The sequence below is a fragment of the Tinamus guttatus genome, unplaced genomic scaffold (assembly GCF_059628265.1).
Source record: "Tinamus guttatus ecotype Peru unplaced genomic scaffold, ASM5962826v1 Tinamus_guttatus_pri_ptg000311l, whole genome shotgun sequence".
Classification (NCBI taxonomy): Eukaryota; Metazoa; Chordata; class Aves; order Tinamiformes; family Tinamidae; genus Tinamus; species Tinamus guttatus.
In genome coordinates, this window is record NW_028288845.1 from 3,511,997 (window position 1) to 3,534,727 (window position 22,731).

The window sequence follows — 22,731 nt, forward strand, 5'->3', positions numbered from 1 at the left end:
GTGAGTGACAAGGAAAATCTATCAGTTATAAAAGAACCTGCTCTTAATTTGATATTGCAGGGGGCATAGTTAAAATGTAATAGGACATTCTAAATGAAGAAGTATAATTTACATCCTGTAGCCTCAACATGAGCAGCTCCATCTGTTTAATGGCACTATCAGAAGTTGTTGTTCCTTCAGTTTTATTAGTGCTAAGTAAAACACTGCTGAATCTCACTACTGAAAGTCTTCATTGTGTTAAAGATTTAAATAGAAAAATTCTCAATTTGAAGTTTGTGCAGTTTTGTTATGTAGCATGAATGAGACTTCTAATTTAAACCTTTCTGGCCAAATATGTTTTCTAATCTGCAGAGAATTTTTCATCTCATATTTTAACTCCCTAAAGAATCTTACTCTATCTAGACATGATTATCTTGTAGCCTGAAGCCAACTGAACATAGCAACAGACTGTGATCATGCAAGCAAAAGATTAAAAAAACCCGAGGAGATGTATTTCTTCCTTTTCACAAGAAATAGCGAGATTAATAAGCCAACAATGGGAAAGGTAGAGGATTTTATTTTCTCTTAGATATGGTGTAACACAGTGATTGATATCACAGCAGTATGAAAAAAGAATCATTACTCAGAATTAAATATGCATGCTGCAAAACATAAATAGAAGAGATAGAAATGAAATATTAATTCCCTTATTCTGCTCTTTCTATTTTGCCATATCAATATTCTTGACAGTGGAATGCTTCACATCGCACATTTTGGCTGCAATGACTCCCTGTTTCAAAGTGCTCTGTGTGCTAGTACATCCTTCTTGTTGTCATCTTTAAATCACTTTTGGCCTTAAAAAAAAAAAAAAGGTATGTTCATGTTTTTCTTTTCTTTTAACAAATCACTAAGTAGCTAGGGAAGACCTCACTCAAGTGTCTCAGGTAACAATAAACCAATAATACATTTACTCTAAACTATTTCTTAGAAATCCCACCTGGAGAAAAGCCTTTTGGCTATGCAAATCACTGGAAGAACACAAAGGAAACTGGCTTGACAAATTCTCAGCATCCATAGCTGCCCCAAGCCCCATGATTGCTCATCGTCAGGACTGCACACCTACTCACAGACTCCATAGACTGGACAGAACAATTCCCATAGGCACAGCTGCGCCCCGGTGTTACTCAGGTGATGTAGGAAGGGCCTTTGCTTAATGTTTCCCAGTGAGTTATGGGTTTTCAGGTTATTTTTCAAAACAAAAACACTCTCCTTTTCAGATTGTTTTTCTTAAGTCCTCACTATACTATGGTTTCAAAACATTTTGGTTGAAATTGCTGCAAACAAAATCACTACAGCTCACAACGGCACAATATTGCTTAATGCATTTTTAATATTCCTCTAACGAGTGTAACAGTCTGAGGAGCCCCATGTTCCTGAGCTCCATCCAAGTCTGAGCTATTATACATTATATAAAGAAAACTCTGAATCTCTTTGCAGTGGGAAAGGTGCACTTCACCTTTGAGTGATGACTGAAACCTCATAATCATTTGGGCAATTGAGCCACGAAACACAGTCAGCTGCACTGTGTCCAAATCACAGTGCCATTGCATATTTTATTGTGTCACAGAGATTGGAACGGTATATCAAGATTTCCTTGATTCAGTGTTATTTATTGAGAGAACCTCCAGGAAATACTGGGTAACTGTAATATGTATTTTGAGACACAGGTATCGTCATGCCAATGAAAGCTATAAAATGTACAAAATCAGGCTTAAGTGTAGGAGTTTCTAGATACCCGTTAAAGAATCATTTTAGAAATTAATATAACAATCAATAAATAGCAGTTGTACAATTATTGGTGGAAGAGTGAGAAAAAGAGACAGTAAGAGAATTCCTTTTAAAAAACAAAGAAGAAAAATACCTATTTTACCGAAAAGCAAACAAAAGGAGAGTTGAAAACATCTTAATTTAATGACAATTAATTCTGAGTTTCTCAGAGTAGAGAACTATCGTTACATACAGCACTAAAACAGAAAGTCAGGCAGGCAAATCAGTCACTGATTGTATTGGCTAATTTGGTCACTCTGTACTGACTCCGTCTTCAGTCAGGCATTTCCAGGATGATCATTATTAGAGCAATCATCACCTGAAAGGTTTGTTACGTACGTGAAAGGTGTGAATATCCCCAAGAGTGTGGCCTAGGCTACACAGTAGCTAGGAGAATATGTAGTCAGGTTACAGTTTTTAAGAGTAGAAAAAAAAATGATTTTTATAAGGATTGTGTTCTAACAATGATCAAAGACTGTATTGGTTGTAAATGTTGTATGTTTTTCCAGAGAAAAAGGGAGACTCTGTCTTTCCCCCTTGTCCATTTTAGATCCATTTTCAACATTTTATAACAATTAGATCTCCACAATACCAAATTCAGTACTGTGTTTCTGAGAGCAGTCAAAACAAGAAGTTCAGAAAAACCCTGTTGCAGACAAGCATAAAATTGCTTTCTGAAAGAGATTCTCTCTAGCTGAGGAAGTGCTTTGTGTTCATGCTGAAATGTGAAGACTTCTAATCCCATCACATTATCAACATAAATGTTTGACTTAAAGATTCTGCTAAATCCATGGCATTAATGACATCTGATAGCATTATCACTGACTAGCTACAGACTAAGAACAAAAGGTTTTTTTCAGTTTTATTTACTTTCGCTCAGATTCAAATATGGTAACCATTCATGTAATTGCATTTCACATCATTGTTATATTGGCAGAAGGATGAAGTGAGGGTCATTTTGACTTTTCAACCTCAGAAACATCCCTTGTTACACAACACTTTTATATAAGAAAATTCTTCAAAAGTGCAGGAAAAACCAAAACCTTATTTTAGAGCTTTTTTTTAAAAAAAAAGAAATGAGAAATAGGTTTCAGGACAGTTGAATAAGAATGTTAGTATAAACAACCTGTCCAGGAAAAATCTCCAAGCATCATGGATTTGAAGGATGCAAAGAAAAGCAAAAACTTTTAGCATTTTTATTGAATTAACTCAATCAAATAGAGATACCAGTGCTTGAAAATAAGGAAAGGGAAAACTCATACTCAGATTTTAACTAGACGTTGTCAGGTATCCTAGATGGATATTTACTACTCTATTTTAGTAGTGAAAAGTTTCTACCAAATATAATGTTATTTAAGAAAGTGGTAATGTCCAAGATGTTAAAGATAAAAAAGCATCAAGACATGAACAAGTCAATTTTCTAGGTATTGAAAAGCTTAGAAGAAGGGAATATGAAATTTGTGCTTCTTCAAATGGGCAGTTTGTTGCACATTATATTTACCAGAATGAAAATGCTGACACAAAAAAACTTGACATACGTACACGGAATCAGGCATGAACTGGAGGAGAAGAAAAACTATGAACAAACCATTTTGCTAAATGTTTTAGGCAACAGACTCACAGTTTGTTGTTTGGAGTTTATAGGACCTGAAGTGATTTCAGATTTAGATTTGTTCCCACTAATCTACTTTATTCGAGGTCTCATAACAGGTGATTGATACTATTATGATAATCACGTGCTTATTTTCTTTTCAAAGTCAACTTGAATATCATTAATTTTTTGCTGACATTTTGGTCAACATGATATTGAAAGTATAGATTTTATTCAAGTATTATAAATTGATCTCAAATAAGAAGTATAAAGAGATTTGGCAAAACAAAAAATATAGGATGATTTAGTCAACACAGTCAACACAGATGATACCCCGGAGCTCTTCTATGAACACCACTGGCTACAGCTTGCTGAGAAGAATTTGTCATTTTTTTCCAAGGTGGCCCAGTTACAAGGTAGGTCTATTCAATCTCATTTTTCCCACAAAGAGATGGCAAACTTCTACATTCGTATGGATTCTAAAGTGAAAGCATTTACTGCAAAACAGTAAAGTTCTTTCTTTTATGATCTACTTAAAGAAACATCCCCCTAACATTTTCAATTCATTAACAAAAACAACAACAACAAACCCAAACAGACAGGCATTTAGCCTTACAACTAGCAAAGGAAATTAATGCCAGATGTAACTAGTATCAAAGTTCTAAACTCCTATAAAAAAGATTTTAATTGAATGATAGACAGCCAGGTCTAATGTGACGCTCTTCTAGACCAGTCAGTAACTTCTCTGGGTGAAAGTATTCGTCCTGCTTGGAATCCAAAGGAGTCAGCAGACACTGCACATTAGCACACTACTACTTAACCTGGGGCAAATGGGTATCTCCTGCTATGCTGCTAGCCCTAACTGGGGTGTTCAGCAGAAATAGTCTTTTAATACATGAAGCACGCCTGCAGCATCCCCAGGAAGCTCAGTATTCTTCTCCTGTATTTTTATTAAAAAATGCTCATATTCAATAGGTCTGCCACTTCTAAAGAGGTAATAATAATACAATTTGACAAGGATCAGTGTCCTATAAAAAGGGCCGGGTCTGCAATGTTTTGAGAGCTGTGTCATCCTCAACCATTATATTACCTTATCATAAAGATTACATTGTTCAGCGGATACATATTTTGATTAGTCCTTTCATGCAGTGATGTTGGTTCTGCTTCATGCGACATGGCTTTCCCTTCATTGAACTTCCATAATTTTTATACCAAAATACAACTAATATGCATCTGTTAAAATACTTCCTTAATTATGATGATGATGCTGTTGTGCTTAAGATTTAGCTTTTTTTTTTTTTTTTTCCTCTCTGACACCATAAAATGTCTATGGCTGAATATCTACCTACAGCTGCAAGTGGACTTATTAGCTCCATCCTGAATGGGACAAGATGCTTGAATGCCTCTCATGATGGGTGCTGTTCTCGCCTCCCGGGTTTACACAAGCGCAGGCACAGGACAAACTATTCCCACTGTAGGGTCTTTGTAAAGGCTTAGGCAGCCCTTAAAATCTAAAGCTATTACTGGTGCTTTTACTCAGAAGGATTAAGTGGAAAATTGCCTCAAATGATTCCTGGGTGAGGCAAATGAATGATAATTCAATTGACTAAATGGAAATGTAGTTGCAAAGCATTGGCTGCTTTAACATGGAAAATTTACTTTGTAAATATATGAAGAATATGATTTTGACGAGAAAAGAATGAGCTACCTATAGGAAAGATTTTGACTTTGGACCAGCTCTTGCAGAGTGATGGTAGTTTAGATGGGAGGTAATTCTTCAGTGTGTAAGACAAAACACCAAACCAGGTGACAAATCATTTTTACATTGCTCATGTGAATTACATATCAAGTTAAATGAAACTACAGACATGAATAAGGTAAACATGTGGGATCTGGCCTACTATAACTGAAAATAATACTAAAAAACTGCTGTCTTTTTCTTCCTTTGCTCAGATTGAGCGTCACTCTTGTTATATATAATGCATATAACATGTATATAATGCAAAATGTATAAATGCAAAGTAACTTCATGAGGTGCTTTACAAGGGACAGTGTTTAGTATCACAATTTAACTGAGAGTAAAAAGGAGGAAAGTAAATTTGGCTCCCCCAGTAACAGGTTGATTATTTCATAGTAAGTTACACTTTTTTTTTTTCCCTTTAAGCCAATAAAAACTGGCTGAATGACATTTTCCCTTTCACCTTGCACGTTAGGGCTGCTTTAACTGAACCAAGGGCTACCAAGGAGCAGAGCTGGAACGCTAGAGAACCGAATGATCCCCCCTCAACTCTAGCAAGTCCTTTGCTCATAGGAGTGTGCCAGCTGTGTGGCCAGTCAACTATTGCTGTGCTGCATGAGCGGAATAAAGAGGCTGGATCCAGCCTGAGAACTGTGTACTGAGCTTACCCTGGCCTTAAGCTGCTTGTTCGTGAAAGGAGAAGTGACTGGTAGAAGCGCAGGTGCAGCCTGCTGAGCTTCAGGCTACGTTTATAAATGTGTTCCCTCACGCTGTACGGCTCCGAATGCAGCAGGAAGGGAGACATGGGAGACACGATAAAACTACAGGGCAAGTTTGGGGGAGAAAAATGCACTGTAATTGCTATGTATAAAGCTGGCAAGAACACTTGGGCGCGTGTCACTACTCCTGCAGAAGAGTGCCATGGGATCCTTACACATGCATTATTCAGGACGTCAAGCAGTTTTACAGATCTTCTTGCAGCACCGTTACCTGTGCATGTTGTACTTGGCAACAGTCTATTAAAGGGGAGAGGGATATTTTCTGAACCACTGACACTGCTATATTATGCTTCATGCACATCAGCACTGGCTTCAACAGCTCACACCGTTGCCCTGTGCTGATGCAGGCCAGGCCAGAAAGGGAGTCAAGCGGCTACGCTGTAACTGTCGCAATCAGCTTCGACAAGGGGCTGGAAAATACTGCTCCAGCAATTGAGCTGATTAGACATTCACAGCCAGGGCTGCAGTGCTGTAGAAATGCTAATAATTTGTTCTCTATAATGGAAGCGATTACAGCTTTGCTTCATCCTATAGCTGGATCCAAGCAGAGAGAAAAGAGCTGATATTTCTGCACGCCAGAATTGTTCCCTCATTCTCTGCATGCTCCCAGTTATTATGTATAGTGGACAAAGCGTTCATGGATGAACTGCAGAGGGCTCACGTAGGGATGAGAGTAATGAGCTATAGGGTCTAATAGTTCTTCTCCTCCTCTAATTTCTCTGCCTCCATGGTTTATTCTCTTATTTCATGACTTCAAGTGTCAGAGAAAGAAGCTGATTTTCCTAAACAAGCAAGACCAAAGAACATTCCCTTCTTGGGAGGACATTTATATAAATTAACTGATATTACATCACTGAGTATTGCCTACTGCGAGCTGTGTTAACTTCTGGTTTTGATATTATACAGCAGCTGCAGCCACATTTGTCTAAAACAAACAGTCTTACAGAGCATCTGTTTAGAGTTCATTGTACACTGTAGCTTGCAGAAATCCCTTTTTTCTTCTTTTTTTGTAAATCCAATATAGACAATCAATTATTTAAAACATTTGCCAGTAGCATTGTGTATTGTGGGTTGAACCACATTGTTCATGCTGCTCATATCCCATTAGGGAAGTCCTCTTTTCTAAATCAGACAGGGCCTCCGCAGATGTGCAATTATTTTGAGGCTATGCACAAGCATAAAAAGTGCTTCAGAAATGAAAAACAAAAACAAAATAGGTTGCCTCTTGATAAAACTCCCAGTAATTCTGTTGAATAGTGGATTTGGAATTATTTTAAAGAAACTTTAAAATTTGGCCTCAGGAGCTTTACTTCTTTCATTATCAAATTCTTGCTAATGTTAACTTTAAATTATACTTTTTATACCACATTTTGTTGTTGTTGTTGTTATTTCTTTGTTTTGTTTTTACATTTGCACACACAAAGCCTTCATTTTTATTGGAGATTTCTCCCTTAGAGTAATCACTGTTCTGTTTTGGAGGAATCAAAAGGTTAGATGTTTCACCAGAATTACTTGAACTTGTCAAACACCAATTGAAGTCAGCCCGGGTTTGCGCTGCACAATGAAATAACAGTGTCCAAGTTCTTTCTAATAACTGAGCGGACAGTAAAAGCTAAGCAGGATCTGAAAGACAGGACAGAACATGGCAGAGCTGTCTGCAATTTAGCACTAGCAGTAAGAGACTAGAGAATAAATCTCAGTTCCACATGATAGCTGAAGAACGTTCAGGTCTGGAAATGAATTTTAAGCATCCATCCAGGAGCACAAAACCTGCATGAGCTTCGAAGGCAGAGGGGAGTCACCAGTTATTTCTCGAGTGTGTTTGTGGGCTGCACTTTGCCACCCTCTGCTGCCCAGATCCTATACAAAGCAGCACTGGGTAAGTTAATTAAGCCATAAGCTTATCTGAAGCAAATGATATTTTGTGGGACGCATAGGGTGGGTATCGGTATCTTCCAGACTCATTTCACTCTGCAAAGGTTACAGCTGAGCTTCCTTCTGGGCTGCCCACACCTCCCACGTCAGAACCAAGCAGCAGCCTCCGCGCACCGCTGTGCTGTGTGTTGCCTGGCACCTCTGTTGCAGGCAGCCCAGTAGTGGTCGCAGTGACAGGCTCATCTTCCAGTGCATGGACGGAGGCTTCCCCAGCTCTCCTTGTCCAGAAGCCGGAGCGTTGCTACCGTGCAGCAAATGGCTTTGGCCTGGCTTAAGGAGCCCACCGGGATGAGTTTTGCCAACCTTTCTGCTCCTCCTCATCCTTTTTCAGCTCCAACCTACAGAATGCCAGAGCCCTGTTTGTCCTAGAATGGTCCTATTTGTACCTGCTTCTGCTGACTGAAAATACTTTCAACCTCAAATTAGTTTTAGTGAGCGTTAGAACTTCTAAAGGATAAAAAGCAGCTCCAGAAGCTTCATTTACATGCACTGTAGCTTGAATTTATTTGGTAGCATAGAAAGCAGAACCTGCCTGCAACACCTTGCCAGAAGAAAAAGTGCAGATGAAAGGAGGAATCGTGGCATTAAGGATTTTACATTTCCGTTGTGCTTTGATGTTCAGCTCTCACTCCCCTCTACACAACACAAGCTCATGGTGAGCGGCTGGGTCTGCCTCCAGGCACCCTCCTCTTACTCTTTCTTGCTCCATTTGAAGGATCATCTGCCTCCCTAGCATCTGTTCAAGAGTGATGATGATCAACGCTAAAGGAAGAGAAATCCCAATGGCAATTTTGTCAACTGGAAATTATACAGGAGACTTTCAAAATGCTATCACAAGAGAAAATAAAGAATAGGGTAGAAGACTAGAATGATCAAACAATTCAAAGGAGGGAGAGAAAGAGGGAAAAGTCACTCTGACATCTTTTTAAAGGCAGAAACCCCTGCAGAAAAGGAAACATGAAGGCACAAGTATCTTAGCACAGCATCTTGGCAATGCACTAATGTTGCACGTTCCTTTCAGATAGGGCCTTACATAGTATCAGTAAGGAAAAAAAAAAACAAAACAGTATTCCAGCAGGGGTATTAGCTGAATAGCACTGCAGTGCTCCATCCCAAACATGTTAAATAAGCATCAGAATATAGGAAGATAAGTCATCTTTCATTTCTTAATTATTAAATGACATATTTTGTATTCTTTGGATTATTCAGCTTATACTTGGATCATATTTTCAAGTTTTTCTTCACAATGAGACATCAAAAAAAGAATGTGAGGCCTTTGAACAATAAAAAATGTCTCACTGTGGCAGTTTAATTAAAATATAAAAGATAATGCAGTTTGCCAGTAAAACCAGGCTTGATAACACAGAAGCATGGCACACCTCTGAAATGTGTTTTTCTGCTTCCACCATCTGATCTGGCAGTTACCAAGAACTTACGTCCTTGTCACACAATGGAGGTAGTATTTAGTTGTGGCTGTTGAAAAGAGATATGTAGGAAGAGTTTGAATAATTAATTCTTTCAAAGGGAAAGCCACCCAGAGGCCAGTAGCTAATGAAAAGAGGAGGCACACAGAGGAGAAAGTTTTGAAGGGTATAGCTGCAGACTCCTTGTTTATAGCTTATCTTCTGGTAACTGAGCGCTAGAAGTGGCCCAGCCCATGACAAGCTAATCTCATGTTGTGGCCTTTTTTCTTCTCAGCAGAGATTTACTTGCTAAAGCCCTTCTTAAGGCTCTTTAATCAGGGGAAATATTATTTGAGCAGCTTCTTGGGATCGTTTGTCCTTCACAAAAGCATCTGCGAGCAATTACGGGAGAACGTGTTAAGCTGCTATCAGTGTGATATGGAAGCAGCCCGCCCGGATGCTCTGCAGTGAATTGTCCCCCAGAGAACCTAATGAAAGAACAGCCTGATTTAAAGATTAAGATTAGAGAGAGGCAGAGGCAGGTTGGAGGAAACTGCAAAGTGAAATAAAGCTATCCAGGACACTTCAAGAGGGAAGGAAGACAAAGACTTTTTTGACAGAAAATTGTCCAGTTAACTGCTGGTGTTCCAGAGGTCTTTCAGACCAGAACGAATTCAGGGGAAATAAAAACAAGTTTTCTGTGAGTCAACACCTGCCGACATTTATTTTTAAGTTTCTTTATTCTGTTTATATTTATACTAGTATCAGTCTGGTGTAGCTCTACTGTCTTCAGTGCACTTAACTTGGTTTCACTAGTATGAATCTATGGGCAAAATTTGATTCTGTCTTCAGTTATATTAAGCATTTTTGCCTTCACAACCCAGCAGCTGCTTGTGCCTATTCTGCAAAGAAATCCTGCCAAGTGACAGCTCAGATGGAGAATGAAGGTGGCTGCTCTGAACAAACGAAGTCCAAACAGCCCAGAGAGCTTTGGTGACCATGGACACCTGTCCTGCTGGCAGGAGCATCTCCTAGCCAGACTCTAACACTCATGGATTGGAATCCCAAGTGTTGACCAACAGTCGCCTGGTCTTGGTGGGGGACACTGAGACCACTTTCCATCCCAGCCCGCGATGCTTTCCTTGCTGTGGTGGTAGCACATATCCTGGCCTCTCAACCATCCACCTGCAGGGGAAACACCTTGCTTTTTTAGAAGACACAGATAAAGATAATAATACTGCTTTACAACGTGCATCGCATGTGCTTTCCGTCAGGCTGTGCTGTGAGTGACATGTGAGGGAGCACCTGAGGGACAGGGTGATCCATTTGTAGCAGACCTCCTTCCAATTATACAAATGTCTTTGCTTAATGGGGTATATTAATAGAGCTACCGACTGCCTGTGTGATAACTATTGCTTCAGAGTACTGTTAATGCATGGCAGGTCAATATGTCATTAATAGATTAAGCCATTCTTTTGTTAAAAAATAAAAAGATATATGAAGTCTCTATAATGCAGCAGGCACTGTTGAAGAGAGAAATTGATAACATTTTTGGCAGCAAGGGAGAAGTTACATTAGGTGTCTCAGCTCATGGGCAAAAAAACAAGATTTATGTGCTTAAAATTATCATTTGATCTTAACTTTCAGCAGGTTTAAGTACTATCTTCTCTTCCCATTTACTTTTCAGTTGTGTTTTCATGACTGTGCCAGTTTGATAGCCCCAAGGCAGAGAGCATCTGTTGGCCTATAAAGGAAATATATTTATAACATTGACTTCCAGAAACTCCTCCCAAGAGAGCTCTTCAGTCTTCCACTTTGGGGCTAGCCGGGGGTCAGTAACGTCACCCCTGTCGTGTTGTGCAAATTACTAACCAGGCTGAAATTTGCCAGTGAGGGGTGGTACCTGTGATGGGTTTTGCTGTCCCTGAATTTCACTGGATGATGATTTTGTCACATCGTCACATTCATGTCACTTCTGATCCTGCAACAAGTGTGCCCATAACTAGTGTAATATTGTCACTGATGTCCTCAAAGTGTTGTGGTCAGGCTCAGGTAACTAAGTTCTGTCTGGGATAAAATGACCTTTTCCCCCCTCTCCTCATCGCTTTTCTCTAATCACCTAGACGCTGTCACAAAACATGTCTCGGGACCAAGGGGACGTTTTCGTGTCACTTTTCCCGCGCGCCGCTGCTGAGGCGAGGCCGGCGCTGCCCCCGGCGCGGAGCGCGGCTGCCACCTGGCGGCGGCGCCGGGGCGCTGCTCCCCCGCTGGCCCGGCCCGGTGCCGGTGCCGGTCCCAGCTGGCGCCGCGGGGCCGGCGCCTGTGCACAAAAGCCGCGGGTTCGGGGCCGGGGCATCCCTGGAAGTGCCGTGTTCTCGCAGTTGGTGCGCGGCTGCTGTGCGCGGCAATGGGGAAGGAACCTGAAAAGCTCAGAGCAAAGTTCAGGTGTGATTCTGGGTTCATTTGGGATTGTGCTAAAAATGTGAGTCTGTCTCCTGCTTGGAATGACTGACATGGTTGCAGCTGCACATCTTGGTTTTGGCTGTGGTAGAAGCCTGTTTTGGAAGGGTGCCAAGCTGTGGTAATGTTTTGGCCAGGAAGCTAGGCTTGGTGCAACTGTGTTGTGTTTGCAAGTTCTCCAGCTCTTACATTACAGTGCTGGGTGTTTGGGGTCTGTGTAGTGGGTGAAATGCAGTATGACTTCAGGGTCTCCATATGGGCAGGTGAGAGGTATTGCTTGGGTTAAATTGTGCTAATAGGAGGATTGCTGAAAGGTGGCTGAGTCAGACCCCTTGGTGATCCTGGCGTATTGGGGAGGACGGCTGTGTAGAGCAGCTGATGGGGGTTTGCAAGAGGAATGTGCCATTCCAGGTAGGTTTCTCTATTTGCCTAATATTGCTTTATGATATGCCTCATAGAGGCTCTGTGAACCCATTCTTCACCTCCCCAAAATCAAATAAATGAAGATAACTTTCAGGAAACACACCTAATATTTTTCTATATAGTCTTGCTTGGATTAATTCAAATGAGTGAACAGAACTGTGAATATAACACCTATTCCATGGTCTTTCCTTATTGTTGCTGTGGAGTGGGTGGTGAGGAAGGGTAGAAGGAAGAAAGAGAGAAACATTTTATTTTAGAAAAATTTAGTTACTCGTGGCTTCTCTAATATGTGTAATAGTAACTATCTTATATAAAGGAGCTATAGACAGCACCATATAAGGCTTTATCTAGGTCAATCATATGTGTCTAGTCTATGTATGACCTTATTCTGGAGTTGCGCTATTAGTCATTGTCTTTTGGTGGATCAAGCTTTTTACCACTGACATCATTCTTGTGTTTGCAGTGTGTAGATGAACATAACTGAGATAAAAGCACGCATGCTTCAAGTAAGGAAGAGCTCAGAAGAGCATAGAGATGGTGGTGGTTTAACACTTCAGTTTAGTTTGCTGATGTGCTCCAGAGAGAGGCTATGTAGCTGGGAGAGGTGCTGCTGCAAAGAGTTAAGCAATGGCCCCATCAGTGTGTTACTGATATAAGGGAAAGTGATTTTTTTCTATTCTGGGTTTGGACCTGGCTGTGAGCAGGAGCTGATTAGCATTTCAAGATCCATCTTTGTGTGTCAAGTCCTTGATGCAGAAGGAAGTAGGATCATCTCAATCACTTCTCTTCTGTAAGAAGAAATATGCAGTCTGCATATTTCCAAAAAAGGTGATAAAAAAGGAAAAACTGCCCGGGAAGCTAACTGCTGGGTGAGGAGGGATGATGAGGACAGAGCTAACCGAGTCGAAAGAAAAAAAAAATATATTACAAAAGATGAAAGCATAAAGTTTCTTAAGCAATAGACTGGGGACAGAATATGTTTTGCTGTAATGTATATAATGGATCGCATAAAGAATAATGGGATAATACAGGCTGAAAGGGATCACCAGGTGCCTCTAGCCTGAGCTCTTACTCTGTAGGCAGGATCAGATAGAGGATCAGGCCATGTTGCTCAGGGCTTTATGCAGTTAGGTTGTGAAAAGCATTGAGAATAGAGAATGCACATCTCCCTACACAACCTGCACCAATGCTGGAGTGAATAGTTTTTTTCCTTATATCAATTCAGAGCCTCTCATTTCTATTTATGTCTGTCATCTTGTCCTCCCACCATACACTGCTGTGAAGAGTCCATTCTTGTTTTCTAGATGACCTAGAACTCTTCTCTCCAGTGTGGCATTTCCTCTTAGGGAAATATCTGGATTTGGGTGTTTTTGCTATTCTGCAGAAAACACCATTTTTCACAGGAGTGCGTCATATAAACTTCTGCTGGCTTCCTGGAAAATTTACTGGATGCCAAGTACTAAATCAAGCATCTTTTTGATTGCAGGTGAGGTTCTCGGCACCCCAGGTTCTGCTTCTCTCCCAGGCCCCATGTCTTTTGCGTTCTCTACAATTCTTGAGCCTTAGTATGCGGAGGGGTTTCTCTGGAAGATAAAAATAGTTCATCCCCTGCTGCTTACCACATCTGTTTGAGAAGACAAATGGGGTTTTCGGCATCTTCAACTCTGCTGCAATAAACAATGTCAGATAGTTATTGCAAAATGGCTGCAAATTCTAAGACTGAACTTGCACCAGCTCACATCCTAAATGCATCAATTACAGTACTCTGGGAAGAGCCTTCAGCTCAAGGTGGCTGTTACCCTGATGGAGAGACACTATTTTATACCAATGTCTTATTTTTATAGTGCTTTTTGTCTATCACTGGACAGCAGTGATGTAGCAGGGCCTTTTTACTGCTCTAGAACTCTTGGAAATGTTAGAGCTGAATTATATCTGAAAGAGAGAGAAGGTGTTTTTAATCCCTCTACAAAATACCTACACTCAGACATCATAGTGGGTGTTTGTTTTCCAGCTTCTCTAATGTTGTGTTTTTACAAACATGTTTCACAAATCCAAAACATCTTGAAAGAGAAGTAGTAATCAGGGATCACCTCTTGTAACTGCAGCCATCAGTTGCTGCTTGTGACTCCACAGACTGCAGCAGAATTATCTGTTGATTCAGGCTGAAGAAGGAATCAGAGCTGCCACATTGGAGCACTGAGCTATGCACTTAGGACTAAACACACTAATTCTTTTTCTGACAGGGTTTGGTGTTAGGTTGCCGCCTTTGGACTCTGGAGAGAGCTAGTTAGATTTTTAATCTAAATCATGTCTGATTTTGCACAAGTCCATGTGAAAATGGTATAATTCTGCTCCATAATTAAAAGAAGACCTGTGTTCACCCAAAGGTGGAACATGAAGAAAGTAAAAAAAAAAAAAAAAAAAAAAAAAAAACTCTGGAAGAATATCCACCACATGTACTATGTACATGTATATAGGTTACACTACATTCAGAGGAATGTTTACTGGTTTTGTCTTTGTTATTCCCAGTCATACTTACAGGCTAGTTTCAAAGGATTAACGGAAATGATTAAAGACAGATATCAGAAGGATGTTCAGGGGCTCTATCACTGGGGAGGGTTGCTGGTCTCCGTTTAACCTTCCCCTCTCTCCCTGTCACTCCCTCAGTTAATATAGACAGCAGCAAGATACTTTAAAACATTCTCACCTCCCATGCCCAGTTCTGTTGATACCAAAAATACAGTTTTCTCCATGAGGAGATTAACATTTGCTGTTTACAGGTGGAGCGTGGAGGAGAGAGAAACTTGTTTTCTTTGAGGACATGTAGCTTAAAGGAGAGAAAAAAAAGAATCCTTTTAATCAGGAAAAAAATGCTACTTTTTTTGTGGAGGAACTATTTCTGACCTGTGGAAATGATCCTCTGGGAAAGCAAGAGCTAGATGCTGTAACAGTGGATACTGCTTGTAAAGATATTTGCTTGGCTCACAAAGGGGAGAGCTCTAAAGGTTTTCCTGTTACCCTTAACCTGGCCCCATTTTACTGCAGGAAGAGTTTCCAAAATCCAGAAGAATCACATAGCACTTCCTGCGCAGGAGACTCAGGCCAAACAACATTAGGTTTTGCTCTGCTGAAGCACACAGCTACAAGTGTCCAGTTTCCAAGTCATGGAGTCTGCCTGCAGCCGCCACATGAGACGGGCTCGCGGAGCACGACCCTCTCGCGTGCGATGAGCAGCACCAGCTGGATGTTCTGTATGTGCAGCCCCATAATCCAACCAGACACCAGGCATTTCCAAACTACCTGAGTTTCTATGGAAAAGGCAATTGGAGAAGAGAGTCATGCCGTGCTCAGTGAATGTGATTACCAAGCGCTGAGCTACGCAGGTGGGTGCTGTGGAAACTTGTGTCTACTGAACATATTGCAGTATCTGCACAAGTCTTGTCTCCTGTTACTAGGAAGCCACAGCTATCTGTCTGTTGAGAAGAAGGATGTAAAATGACCTTAATTTTCAGGAAAAAATCCTCTTTGTAAGGATTAAGGTTAATAAAGATTAGTGGGTTAGGGGGAGTGGTTTGGGACACTGATGAGGGAGCAAAATCTTTGACTGGACAGTTCTGCCAGGATGCACTATATCCATGTAACCCATGGAAGGAAAAGTTGAGCATTTCTTGCAACTGCCACTTCTAAATAAATTCAACCCATCCCTTACAAAGTACTAAAATGGGTTGTTGAAAAGGTGGTACTAAGAGTGAGGAAAAAACATTTCTAAATAACAGTGGGATTTTGATACCTCGACACTTGAATGGAAAGTGCCTACTTCCTTTAAAATCTTATGACAGAAAACCAATCATGCTTTTTTTTTTTTAAAGTATTTGGAGTTGTGTTTAGTATTTCTTCATATGTACATTCTTCATAGAGATATTTTTCTGTCTTGCTCATACGTATATGCAAACATGTATGCATGCATATAGTGCATATAGCATGAAGTGGCTCCCCGCAGCCATAGTTTGCTCCAGTGAACACATACAAAGCATGTGCAAAGGATTCTCTTCTCTTGCTTAGAGTTTTAGAGGATATTAGAGTAACTGATGATATAATATCAAAATGATACCTCTGCTACAGGAACTGGTCAGCAGGTTAGATGATGAAGCCATCCATTCCTTCAAAGAACAGTCTCCCCAAACAGCCCCAAATCATGTTTCTGTTATGACCCCTGCTTTTAGCGAGCATTAGTAACACATTTAAGCATTCAGTTGTAACATGGTGAGGCAAGGGTTTTGTGTCTGCCTACAAGCTTTAAGTATGAAGACTTACTCCTTAAGCCCTAATTTAAATTTCAGGAGAGGCTTTGTCCAAAGTGTTAGTCTCCACGGATAAATTCAGATGTGCAAGGAAAATATTTTCATTTGAGGTCAATTCTAATCATTTCTTTGCTGAAAAGACCACTTTAAAACACTAGTTATCATAGACCAATCTAATGTACTTATTGTGAAACCAGCATCCATCCATGCCCAGGCTAGTCCTGGAAGTGAGCTTTCCTCCCCTGCCTCCCTGGGATTACGCTGAGATGCAGAAGGCACAAATTAGCAAGGGCTGAATGATTGCCAGGAACTTGTCAAGGGAAAAACAACAGCTCTGTGGATGAAATAAAAGGGGTAGAAATAGGAAGATGGCAATGGTAGGGTAAAAGTGTAGAAGTCGGAGCATGGCGAGGGAAGACATTTTGAGTGTGAGAAAGAGCAAAAAAGAGGAAGGGCTGTAAAGAGCCTGTGGCCAAAGGGAAAACAAGAGAGGAACGGGAAAAGAATGAGGGCTACCGAATAGCGAGAAAACTATGGAAGGAAGGCAAAAAACTTTTTAGCCCAGGGTGCTGTCTCATCAGAGATAATATCACAAATTTATCCTTCTAAGCAAAGGTGGATACTTCAAATTTTCACTCCATTAATGTGCAGTGGGAAAATACCTTGATCTATTTTTGAATACTAGATTGGAGTATGGAGTATCCTTCTCCTTTTACACTAAATTTTGAGAAAATTTCATGCCAGCTTTTCAGGGGTTTTCTATTCTTCAGAAATTTGGCATATCTGTTGAGTATATATTATTTATAAATTACTATCCAAGGGCTTAATCTTTGGAGTAAATAGATTTTACAAAAGGAAACATCAAACTGTTAAGAGAGGGCATAAAAGTGTAATGAACTTTAAATAAGTCAGTTCCTAATGGCATATCATATAAGGGAAGCTTTTTATGGGACTTCCATATTTAGGCACATCATAAAAAAGGAGTGGCGTTCATGGGAAAGAGTAAAAACCCATGTTTAATTAGTCTGCTGTAGCCTTTTTGTTTTTCTGTTACCAGATTAAAGCCAAGCATAAATCTTCTGCCTGAACTGTGCACTGCTTGAAGTAAATTTAATGAGAGGTGAAATCAAGACGGCAGCAGACACTTTGTTATGAAGAGGCAACAATGATGATCTTGAAAGGTTTCTTCCTAACACTTATTTCCCAGCTGTTTGTATTTCATCATTCCACTCTCTTGAAACTACAATTACTGTCATCTTTCTAATCCAAATCCTACATTTAATAAATAATCTTTATACAAGCAAAATTCTCATTTCTGCCATGAAGACAGATCAAGTTTGGTCTGAGCTGTCTACAATACTTCTGCTTTCAAGTTACACATTCACAGAGTTTTAAATTCCAGGAAAATTAGGCCTTGCCAAGCCTCCTAGACAGTGTGGAAAAATTTAAGTAAGTGAATGCAAACATGTTGCCTTCTGAATATATAAAATGTGTTATTGGCATTGCAATTCAAGAGAACCCAAGTGAAGCCAATTTGAAAATCCCAGATAGAGCCCGTGTTATGAAAATAATCACTGCTCTTGTACACAGACAGCTTGGCCCTGGCTGGGAGTGGGGTAGCTGATCTAAGAAGTAAATATGATTTCAAGCAAATCTCTGCTTTCCCTGCCACTCAATTCCCTAACCATTTTAGGACTTCCTGTTTCTTCCCCTCAGTAAAGTTTTCATATTATTTTCCTTTGTTCTTCATGTATGTGTTTCATTCTTGTCCTGATGTGTGCATTATGCAAACAGACTTCATATTTGAGAGGTTTTATTCTGGACATACCATCTACCCCTCTGCAGGGATTTCAGTGGGAGCTGTGGGTTTGTATGAACACAACATACAGCTAATATTCAGTGTTTGTTCCTGTTTCTTAGGGTTTTGTTTAGATCTTTATCCCTCACTACAGACTTGAACTTTGAATTGCAAGATCTTGCTGTAGTAGATTATATCTGCATTTATTCTGTTTTAGATAATATGGATACAGAAAATACACGATTTGGAATTTGGGCTAAACTTTTTTTTTTCCCCCTTTCCTTTTGAGGGGGACGGGGAGTGTGTTTTTACAGGCTTATCAAAGCTGTTTGGTTGTTTTCCTGATACCAAGGGCAGAATCTCCTGTGAGAGCTCAAAGAGCAGGTAACCCATGTGTAAAGGCATCACTGCGCTGGAGAGTCCTGCTGCTTTTCTGCAGTCTTGCAGAGCTATTGGCATTTGGCTTCAAGGAGAGATATGTCCAGTGGTCGGGATAAATGAGAGGAAGCACAGGAATAGTCCTAATGACATCTAGAACCAGCCTTATCTCAGAGAGATGTCAGCATTCAGCTCAAAGTATTATCAGGATGCAGAATCGTACTGAATTTGTTATTCTAAACCTTAGTGGCTCTCTGTGGGTGTGAGTGGAAGCAACTCCAGGAGCTGGGGTCCTACTGAGATGGACGTTACTGCAAGCAGAGATGGGAGAGTGAGCTGGGCAGCTGTCCAAGCTGTGATGCTCCTAGATCCCTCGTGCAGGATCCGTGTCGGGATCATCCAGCTCCTGACAGAGCGGTATGGCTGCTATTTCTCTTTGGCAAAGGTAGGTGCATTCCTGGGCTTCACCACAAGCCATAGAGCCTCCCAGAGAAATACACAGGGGCACATGGAGGTGCATGGAATAACCAGACAGTGAATTGTAGTGCTGTGGGATACTGCGTGTTCCAGCCTTTTGCAGCTCTGTGGTGGTCTCTGTTAGAAAAGAAGGACCCTGTGGTTTCCAGAGGTTTGTGCTGCACATTTGTCTCCAAAGGAGATCAAGCAAGAGGAGAGGTCAGAGGATGAGATGCCATTTTCTGATGGAAAGCAAAAATTTTAAAAAGTCTCTTCCAGCTGGCTCACAATCCATAAGGCCTCCTGCCCCCGTTGCAGTCCGACTACCTGCAGCTGCATTAAGCTACAAATAGTGCATTCGAGACCCGGCACAGCCCGGGACCCCAGGTAAATCCTACAAGATCCAGTGTTTCCTAGTCTACAAGCTGAATACCAGTCTTTCTTGCTAGTACTCAGCAAGAACAAGGCTCTGTGCAGGCACAGATAGCCACTTTACAAAATCTGGCTCTGGTCATTAATTATCACCCGGAACATGAGAGCTGAAGCACCTGCAAGGTATTCGTTAATGCTTTGAAACACCTATGCTTTTCAGTTCCTAAAGGATTTTTAAATGATTTGTTTGACTTTTGCTTGAGCTACCCAAACAGATAAGCCAAAGTTTCACTTCAGACTGGCTTGGAAATATATAATCTGTCCTTGGCTCTTCTTTCACTAGGCAACTTTTGAAACAAAATTAGAAACTTTTCATTTTTGAAATACGGAAATATAATGAGATTTTTACCCTCTATATTTTTCTGGCTTCTTTTTTTAATGCAGATACTATTTAGTCATACCCAGGATAAATTCACATGGAGTTTCAGATTGAGCCTTTTAGCAAGAATTTCAGCTAAAACTTTCCCTTGGCCCTTAGTAATGACTTAGCTCTTTTACACATATGTCAGTAGCTATCAGTATCCCCCTTTCATGCCCCCTGAAATTTAAAAATCTTCTTGTTAGAAAGCTCCTCTCAGAATGAGTTCTGTTTTCAAGCATAATTTCAAACAAGAAAATTGTTCTCTTTCTTGGAACAGGTTGTTCGCGCTACGGAATAGTGCGAAGCTGTTCATATTTGTATTGGTCACAAACCAGAATGAAGGATTCAATTTCTTGAGTGTCTTAGAGCTTACTCTTTAAGAGTATTGGCTTTTCCAGCTCAGCATCCCCTGATAAGGAATTACTTTATCTGCCTCGCACATTGTGAAGTATATTGACCATGCAATGTCAGCAGTTTTTTTCTGCAGTCTAGTTTGTAATTGGGAAAAAGTACAGAGCAGTGATACCGACTTCAATAATAACAGCAGAAGGTGTTCACTTACCCTATGACAATGCAGGAGATAGCAGTTCCCAAAAAGGCGTAGGTTAAAATTGATCCTAAGTTACGAAAAAAATGTCTCTGGAGAGGAAAGTTTGAAAAAAAGCCTTTTTTAAATAGTAAAGCAGTAAAGCCAAATTGAAACACTGCATCTCTAAGTTCCATTCTATCTATTCTTGCTCTTGGTGTAGCCAATAGTTTGGATGTCAAATAAAACAGTATAGGCTACAGAAGGTGTTTTTGAAAATGATCCATGTTTTCTGCCTGGAATGCATCGAATTTTCCTCTTTTATATATGGTCAAATGCTCCACAAGGAACAGACGTTCACCTTAAAGGTATCTGATGCAAACATTACCATACTTGCATCCCTTGCACACAGCAAGTCCATGATCATATAAAAGTCTGATGAGCTACTGCCTACCTGCAGTGTCCCCAGATTCAACGTGGCCTTTTCTCACCACTGTAATATGCTCAAACGGCACAATCAAGACAAAGGGGAGCAAAAAATTAAGTCTACTTGTTTTCCATGTTCCCCCATTCAGGTTACTGCCATGCAATGTAATTGTTAACTGACTATTTTTCTCTGTCATTAGCTTGTTGGATCCACAAATGTAGTAATCACGTCCACCTACTTTTGTAACATAAGAAAGAAGCACATACCTTTTTTAAACTATATCCAGCATGAAATATAATGGGTGGCAGCAGAATGTTGAAGAAGATCGAAGGATCAAATGTCATCTGTCAGAAAGAGAAAAGGAAACTATAAGGGGAAATAAACCAGCATTGCATTTAATGTAGTAGGTTTTTATTGTACATTTTTATTAGGATTTATCTCAGTGTCAGCTTTAATAAGTCACATATGAATGTCTGGAGCTCAGAATGTTATTTGGAGTTATTCATGTAAAAGTACGAGTGTGTGTTTTCTTACTGCATATTTATATATATGTATACATATAATACTACTTAAGTGTTTAAAATATGAACTAGAAGGAAATCAGCCATGCACTGGTCTACCTGGAACACCACAAGTGATGTTACAGCTGGCAGTAACTACCATCCAACCTGATGGTACTTCAGACCATCCAACCTGAGAGCTGTGATTCAGGCACAGGCTCCCTGTTCAGTCTCAAGAAAGGTGCAAGCTTGTGCCTCAGTTTCCTGCACACAGAATGTCAGTGACAGAAAATAACTGCACTACCAAAAATCCAAATGAATGTTTCTCTCAAACCATATCTGTTATGTTCAGATAGAGCCTACTAATGTTGCTTAATGAAGGTTACCAACTGGCAATATATACTTTCTTGTGCTACTGCACGTGAAAAGTGTGCACACCTAGACCACCTTCATTCCTTTATGACAAGTTAACCTAAAAGTGGTACATTTCACCTCATGTTTTTAGCAGGCAAGGAAAATGCCTGTGGTTAGGTAACACAAGAATATGCAATGTGATTCGTTACATCAAGATGTTATCAGCTTTGCACAACTGCCAACACCGTCGTCATGAAGTCACTCAATCCACTGACTGCTTCTGTAGCTTCTTTTCCCTCTCAACATATCTAGTAAAACATAATCTGTCCAGTCCATCAGTTTGGGCTGGCTGCAGCAAAGTAAATTCTAGGCTCTCCACAGGAACCGGCTGTTTCTCCTGGCTGAGGAAATGTGAGTTTGGCAAGGCACAATCAGCCCTTTCCTGCAAAAGCGCTGCCTGATGAAACTTGAAGCTTACAAATGGCATGAAGCCTTTTCTTTCAGATTTAAAGGTTTTGACACTCCTTTTAGAAGAGGTTATTCATTTTAAGGGGTTTTGGATTGTACCTAATTATTAGCAACTTGCTTTAGCAATATTATCTTATATGTTGTTTTTTCTATTTCTATCTGTGCTGACATTGCAGGTTGTACTGTCACAGCAATGAAACTGAAACATCTTTGTGGTGACAGCCATCTAGACCGAGAGAGCAGCTTATTAACTTTCCGTGTTAGCAAAACCACAGAATATCACCGAGCACGGAAACCTGAGAGGACCTAACTGGGACTGTCCTTCAGCAAGAAACTGATGGAGAACAACTTGGCTCCATGGTCAGAGAGCAGCTGACTCCTCTCCTACGTGTTCCAGTGTGTTCCTGGCATAAAAGGGGATAAATGGTTGGCATAAAAGCTGGACAAACCAACTTTACACTAGCAGAACATTCCCTTAAATGGATCTAGGGATGTAAGAAAAAGACCAAAATACAACAGAATATGTTAACCATTTCAGTCACCATACGTGATTCTGCTCTCCACCTGCCATTGCAAGTAGGGAGCTGTGGTGAAA

General features: G+C 40.4%; 1 protein-coding gene across 1 annotated transcript in view; it reads right to left on the reverse strand.

The window, feature by feature from the left end:
* SLC9A9 (solute carrier family 9 member A9) overlaps nucleotides 1-22,731 on the reverse strand; it is a 108,819-nt gene that overhangs the window by 77,444 nt on the left and 8,644 nt on the right. The window contains exons 3-4 of the mRNA XM_010211800.2: nucleotides 21,081-21,158; nucleotides 20,424-20,500 (exon numbers count right to left, since the gene is read on the reverse strand). Coding sequence (XP_010210102.2) covers nucleotides 20,424-20,500; nucleotides 21,081-21,158 — 155 coding nt within the window. The remainder of the gene's footprint in view (nucleotides 1-20,423; nucleotides 20,501-21,080; nucleotides 21,159-22,731) is intronic.